The 7,792-nt window shown below is 45.1% G+C and overlaps 1 protein-coding gene across 1 annotated transcript in view; it reads right to left on the bottom strand.

Moving 5' to 3' along the window:
* Positions 1-4,466: 4,466 nt before the first annotated feature.
* Positions 4,467-7,792, bottom strand: part of ABHD17C (abhydrolase domain containing 17C, depalmitoylase) — a 42,694-nt gene continuing 39,368 nt past the window's right edge. Inside the window, exon 3 of the mRNA XM_077263504.1 lies at positions 4,467-5,929. Within this exon, the coding sequence (XP_077119619.1) occupies positions 5,710-5,929 (220 nt within the window). The 3' untranslated portion in view covers positions 4,467-5,709. The remainder of the gene's footprint in view (positions 5,930-7,792) is intronic.

Raw genomic sequence — 7,792 nt, 5'->3', positions numbered from 1 at the left:
ATCTGGTTAACCAGGATGCTGACTTCTGGAGGTGAGTCACTGGCTTGGATGGAAGAGGACAGAGTCTCGGTCCAGGAGACCATAGCCTTCGCCACCCAGGAGGCGGCGAAGGATGGGAAGAGAGACGCTCCTGTGGCCTCGAAGGCGGAACGAGCCAGATAATCAATCTGGCGATCGGAGGGGTTCTTAACGGAGGAACCGTCCGAAAGAGACAGGATGGTCTTGGACGCGAGGTGTGACACAGCAGGGTCCACTGAGGGAGACTGCAGCCAGTCCTTGATTAATTCCCAAGAAAAAGGGTATTTTGTCTCAATGGACTTTTGTCCCATGAAACGTTTATCTGGGTGATCCCTATGTTTTTGTACAATCTCCTTAAAGTGAGGGTGAATGACAAAAACCTTTTGAACACGTTTAGTCCTTTTGAAAGACACGTGTTCGGGTTCCGATACGGAGTCCTCAGTCACCTTCAGGGTCTGGTTGACCGCCTCGATGAGAGAGTCGAGAGACTCTTGGGAGGAGGGGGAGTCCTGAACATAGGAAATGTCGGACTCATATTCAGAGTTATCAGAGGTTGGGGAAGGGGACCGGGAAGCAGAACTTGCAGGCACTGAAGGGCCCGCTAGCTCATGGTCAGGGGATGAAACGTGAACACGTTTTCTAGAGCCCCGGGTAGAAAGTGACCGGGTACGCCCCCTGCTGGTAGACGGATCCGTACCGTCGTCTGAATCCTCCGCGGTTCGACCTGGAGAGGGGCCCCTGAGGGAGTCAATTGCCCTGGCTAGGGAAGCCACAGATCGTGACAGAGAGGCTGCCCACTCAGGGGGGCTAGGCTCTACAGGGTCGACGGCTGCGGTATCGGCGACAGTACCAGCGGCGGCGAGAGGCGGCTGCACAGAGGGCGAGGAACAAACCGCACACAGTGGGCTACTGTGGGCACGGCCGTATTGCAAGTGGCACATACAGTGAAAAACACTGTGTGCTTTTTGTTACCCTTTTTAGTCTCCTTGGATTGAGACATAGTGCCTTTGGAACAGAGCGGGCAGTATATGCCAGGAAGGGGTTAAGCCTTCTTGAAGCAGCTTACCCACGGTCCAGACTGTGTCCCCAGGGAGAGATATGGCGGTGGAGCGCTGTAGAAGCGTGGGCTCCGTGCAGAGAGATGTTTTCTGGAAATATGGCCCCCGAGATTTTGGAGGGCGCCTCTCGTCCCAGGCGAGAAGCGCCGGTGTAGGGGGCGGAGCTACGGCCGTGGGAAGGATTTTCCCACTGCGGCCTACTCCGGCTGAAGAAGCCGGGGACTAAATTTTAGGGGCCTGCCGGCAATGTGCGGCCGCGACGGAGCTTTCTGAACCTCCGCCCAGCACCGCCGACCCCCGGTCGGCGGCGCCTCTCCCCAGGGACCCGGACCGCATAACTGCCGCACAACTGCCGCACATGGGGGAGCAGGGGGGAATGTACTTACAGCCGCGGTGCTCCCCGGTTCTCACATCTGCAGTCTGTGAGGGTGTGAACTCAATCCATGCCCCCTGGATGGGGATGGAGAGGCCCCTGAAGCATCCTCGTCTGATCAGAGGGGTTTGTGCGGCACATCTTCCCCTCCGGCTGCATTTTCTCCTGAGCACAATGCTCTATTGCAGGCGGGAGGGGGGGGTTTTAAATCGGGACCGTATAGGAACCGTTGCCCCGGCGCAAGCTTTTCATGCGCCATACGTCGCAGGAGAGGGACGGGGAGGTATACTCGCCGTGCTCGCCTGTTGCTGGTTCGGGGGAGAGCGGATCCCATAAAAAAGGATCCGTCGCCCCCTTCACTCCGTTGAATAAAAAATAAATATTTACAGAAAAATAAAAAATTAAAATTAAAATAAGAAAGTTGGGGTCTGAAAACAGACCCAAGTGCCTCCTACAGACACTAAGCAAGAACTGGTTGAAATTGTACCCAGTGAAGGGGTGTATACTGCAGAGGAGGAGTTAATCTTTCTGTCTACTTAGTGTCCTCCTAGTGGCAGCAGCATAACACCCATGGTCCTGTGTCCCCCAATGAGGCGTAGGAGAAAACGCTCACATTAAGCATCCTATTTAATAGAATGCAATCCGCATTTTTTGGGCACATGCTGCGTTGCTTTCCTGAGCGGAATCGCATTCCAGAAAAAACGCAGCATGTTCATTAAATTTGCGGAATCGCGGGGATTCCGCACACCTAGGAATGCATTGATCTGCTTACTTCCCGCATGGGGCTATGCCCACCATGCGGGAAGTAAGCAGATCATGTGTGGTTGGTACCCAGGGTGGAGGAGAGGAGACTTTCCTCCACAGACTGGGCACCATATAATTGGTAAAAAAAAAAAAAGAATTAAAATAAAAAATCGTGATATACTCACCTTCTGATGGCCCCGAAGTCTTCCCGCCTCTCAGCGGTGCACGTGGCCGCTTCCGTTCCCAGGGATGCTGTGTGTGAAGGACCTGCGATGACGTCGCGGTCACGGGGCCATCAGAAGGTGAGTATAACCATTTTTTAAATTATTTTTAACATTCTATCTTTTACTATTGATGCTGCATAGGCAGCAGCAATAGTAAAAAGTTGGTCACACTTATCAAACACTATGTTTGACAAGTGTGACCAACCTCTCAGTCAGTTTTCCAAGCGATGCTACAGATCGCTTGGAAAACGCCAGCATTTTGCAAGCTAATTACGCTTGCAAAACACTGGTTTTTAGCGGGAATATGCATGCCAATTCCGCATGCGATATACCCGCGGCAGGAGTTGCAGAATTGCCGTGGAAATTTCCGCGGCAATTCTGCAACGTGTGCACTTAGCCTAAAACTATTCCAAGAGTGGTGAAACCACAAAAAAAAGTGCAATTCCACAATTTTTTTTTTTTATTTACCATGTTCACTATATGGTAAATCTGACCCAGCACTGTGATTTTCCAGGTCTGTGGGCATACGCTGATACCAAACATGCATTTTTTTAAATTAAATAGTGCAAAAAAATTCCAGACATTCGTATGAAAAAGATTTTTACGTTTGTCACCATTTTCCAAGACCCGTAGAGTTACAGTTTTTTTCGGGATCTGGGGCTGTTGCACCAGGACGATGCACCTTCGAGAACAATGATCATTTTTGCTGCACAAAAGATAATTTTACCTGATCAATGAGCACTTTGTTCACTGGGTGATCGACTGCCTGTTTACAAGTCATGATAATCACGAAACAAGTGTTTGTAACAATGCTTGATTATCTAGCAGTGTAAGTCTATGTGCCCAGTTGCAGAAATGCTGCGGAAATGTCTGCAGCATTTCCGCAACGCCCTGCTGAGGGTAAAATGCATGCGGAATTCGCATGCGTTTTCCCGCAAAACACAAGCATTTTTAGCTTGCAGAATGCTTGCGCTTTACAAACTATTTGAAGCATCGCTTGGAAAAGTGATTGTCAGATTGGTCACGCTTGTCAAGCATAGTGCTTGACAAGTGTGACCAACTATTTACTATTGATGCTGCCTATGCAGCATCAATAGTAAAAGACAGTGTTAAAAATAATTAAAAAAAAAAAATTATATATATATATATATATATATATATATATATATATATATATATATATATATATATATATATATATATATATATATATATATATATATATATATATATACATACATATAGTTATTCTCACCCTCCGACGGCCCCCCCGATCTCCTCAATGGCGCTCCAGGTACGTTCCGTTCCCAGGGATGCTTTGCGCAAAGGACCTTTGTAACGTCATGGTCGCGTGACTGCGACGTCATCTCAGGAGTTTTGCACAATGCATCCCTGGGAACAGAAGCCGCCGTGTGCACCGTTGAGAGGCGGGAGGACTCCGGGGGCCATCGGAAGGCAAGTATATCCCTATTTTTTATTTTCTTTTTTTTTTTTTTTTACATGAATATGGATCCCAGGGCCTGAAGGAGAGTCTCCTCTCCTCCAGACTCTAGTACCATTCGCACATGAAGCGCTCACTTTACGCATGGTGGGCATAGCCACATGCGTAAAGTGAGCGTTTCAATGCAATCCTAAGGTTGCGCAATCGCCACGATTCCGCAGAAATAATAAACATGTTGCAGATTTTACCGCTAAGCGATTCCGCAGCGGGACAATCCACAGCATGGGCACAGCAACTGCGGAATCCCATAGGATTGCATGGCAATGCGTTTAAGTGTTTAAGCGTTTCCGCTGCGGCAAAAACGCATAAAAAACACAACGTGGGCACACAGCCTAAAGGTCTCTTTACCTCCAGATACCATAGGACACTGTCAGGGGTCTTGGGGCGTCAATGCCTTGACAGGTCAGAGATGCTTTTTGGCACACGGGGGACCTACACAATAGGAATGCAGGGGGTATTGTTATGGCTGATGTGTATGTACATAGAAATTACTTTCTGGCAATAAATCCCATTTGTCCAGAATGAATAAAGCCACGGCAGACTGTAGATTCTCCTTTCCATGCATTCTTTATTCCAACACAATTGCAGTACTGTCCTCAAGCAACAAGAAACAAATCAGAGCATATTCTGTTAACAAAACAATTTCTTAGACTCACAGTATATTTCAGGACCACAATCCCTTAAATGCCAGAGATCAGGATAAAGGGATGTTCACCTGTTAATCCACAGGAATAAAGAACCGAGCCGAGCCTGCATCTCTCCAGGGAGGGGACATGTTCAGACTCAAACATGTAGTGTTATACTTTGTGCCTTTCCAGTGTCAAAAAAAGGAACATGTATTACAAACGGAAGTTAAGTTTTGTATTCTTACAGATTTTCCCTCACAAAGCCTTATAAAAATCACATAATAGAAAAAGAAAACAAATCCGGGGATAAAAAGTTAACAAAACCCTTAAAGTTGTTTAAAAAAGGGGCCAGTTGTTTCTCAAGGACAGGAAACCAACAGAACGGCAAGACTTAAATGTGGAGACGGACAAACAGAACCGATGTGGAATGCAGAAACGGAAGGTAAAGGCGTTACATCTTCTACTCAAATGTTCACATTAAAATTTTTACATCACATTTTGCTTATGCGAAAGTCCCACGAGCCAAGATTAAGAATTTGTCAAGAGATTATTAAATAAAGATCTATGAACTCTATCCGTTTACTCGTCGTACATGATTGTTAATGGAAATAATTTACCAAGGATAAATACTTGAATTAATTCAACAACCTACCGAGATTTACAAATCTGCCAGGAAATGCCCCATCACAATACCACATTATTATATGATTTACCAAACAAGCAGAACTCCTCGATTCAGTTAAAAAAAGATCATCCATTGAAGTAGAATATACGTATTATCAGGTAAAATTCTGCATCAGATCCAAAAAGAAAGCCAGCGGCCCCCAGAGCGGTTGTGATAGGATTTGACCTCCAAAATGTTATCGTGTAAACATGTTCTATAAACTGTGCTCTAGAAAATGAGACTTCTGATTCTCTTTTTTTTTTGGGTGGTCGTCTCTAAAAGGCTGAGATCTTAATTACAGCAGCTGACAGCACATGAACAAGAGAAATTAAACGAAGAAAAGAAAAACTGATGCCACGGGATGCTTGATCTGAGTAATCCAGCCCCAGTGCGGGCATGTTTGGGCACTGGTAGAATTTGCCCAGCACCATAGTGGACACGTCTTTACAGACTCGTCGCATCTGCCGTTCACAGTAAATGAGGTAAGACAGGAGGAAGCTCTCAAGAGTTGGGTAACTCATGAGATATGAACTGCTTTAGTCTTTCTAGATATTGCGCGTACAGCTCTATGTCATTGTGCCCTGCTCCTTCCACCCAGAGAGGCTCAACAGCCCGAGGGCAGCGCTCGTACATTGCCAGGCCGTGGGAGAAATCAATCACTTCATCTTCTGTTCCATGGATTATTAGTACAGGAGATGTCACCTTGGATATTTTGTCAATGCTGCAAGGAACAAAAATGACAATTAGTAGTAGAAAACACATACACTTACATTCACAACATGTCGAAACAAAGGGGTTACACGGACATCTCTAGCATGTAGTTGAAGCACAGTGAGCCCCCAATTCCTGGAATAAAACAGGAGACATGCTAGCAGAGTTATGTCCCACTTCATCTACACCTGGCTTTCTCCAGGGTCGTTGTCTATGAAATAAAAGCTCATGGACCCTTAAAGAAACCTAAGCAAAGCAGACAAGAAATGAAGAGGCACATCACTTTCGTATGGCTGCTGCCATGTCTGTTCTTGTTGTTGGCGGGTACTCAGTAGTCGCACCCCACCAATTGGACCATGATGGCATCACCCTTCTGATATCTAGGCTAGGGAATTGTATCGTTTCCTCCAGGGTCTGAAAACCTACAAATATGTAAGATTTCTGCCAGCTAAGGGTTTGCTAGAATAGTATCCAGCCTAAGCAACCCCTGTAAGCTATGAAACTTGGATTCAAGCCCGATACTTTACCTAAAACTGCTACATTTACCTCAGAGCACTGCCTCTGCAACTATCTATTGAGATGTCTTAAAAGGGAACTGGTCACCATGAGGGGATGGGAGGGATAATTTATAGTTTTGTGAGAAAAGATTCTATATAACCTCTGGTTTAATCATTAAAACTTCTGCTCTTTCTGGGATTTTCAGTCCAGTGGGCAGTCTGATCAGCGACTGACAGCTTTCTTTATATACACCTGTACGTAGAAATAGCTGTCAGTCACTGATAGGACTGCCCACCGGACCAAAAATCCAGAAAGAGCAGAGGATTAAATGATGAAAAAACAGATTATACTGAATCCTTTTTCACAAAACTATAAAACTCAACCTACTCCGCTCGTCCTGCTCTATAACATGGTGCAAGAAGATAGCATGGCATTTTCATGATGACCGGTTCACACTGGTGTTTTGGATAATGACAAGAATGTTTCCATTCACTGAGAGCAAACATGAAAATGGTGATTATTTTAAATGAACACAGCAGAACATAGTTAGAGGTTGAAAAACGGCCTATGTCCATCAAGTTCAACCTTTCTCATAAGCCTAGAAACTCCGATGGTTAAATTGAACTGAATTTCATAACAGTGTTCACATTTCCCTTTGCTCCGGTTTCATTAGTACAGGACATTTCAGACGCTGATTTTTCATTCACTTCCTTATTAAATAATATTTGCATTTTGGAAAAAACTTGGAATCGTTCCCTTGGCCGACTACTCTTCCGACGAGAGAGGGAGCCAAATATTTAAACAGCACAGTCTGTGGACAGTTCCTCCACAGCTGAAACATTTTTTTCCCTGAAATGTCAGGGTAATCGAATGCTGAAAATAAGCTGTAATTTTAGAGAATAAAAGTATTATAGTTATGGGGCCAAGATGATGGGACCCGTTCAGAACGCTTAGCATCCTAATACTGGACAGACTCTGCACGATGAAGGAAGTTCTGGTAAGGAGACACTGGATAAATAGTATGCGGAGAAAAATTCTCCAGAAGATGCCGGGCACTAAAATAACCAGTATATATAATATCCAGAGCATGGCGTTCATTATTCTGTGTGGTTACTTTCCGGAGTAGATGAGTGATATATACATATATTAACCCATTTTACATACATTACCGTTGCATGCTTCAGGCACAATTTGTGAACAGGGGCCTATGCTTTCATGGTGTTATGCCTTCTGTGACATGACACTATTCTGTACGTTTTCCCAAACTGTATATTCTAAAGTTTCAAGTTTTCACACGAACTACAGATTTTTTTTTGGGGGGGGATTACAATCAGTACAATTGTGTTTGGCATAGTTCGGATGCCTGCTTTTCATG

This window comes from Ranitomeya variabilis, chromosome 5 (assembly GCF_051348905.1).
Source record: "Ranitomeya variabilis isolate aRanVar5 chromosome 5, aRanVar5.hap1, whole genome shotgun sequence".
NCBI lineage: Eukaryota > Metazoa > Chordata > Amphibia > Anura > Dendrobatidae > Ranitomeya > Ranitomeya variabilis.
This window is presented reverse-complemented; position numbering and strand designations above follow the sequence as displayed.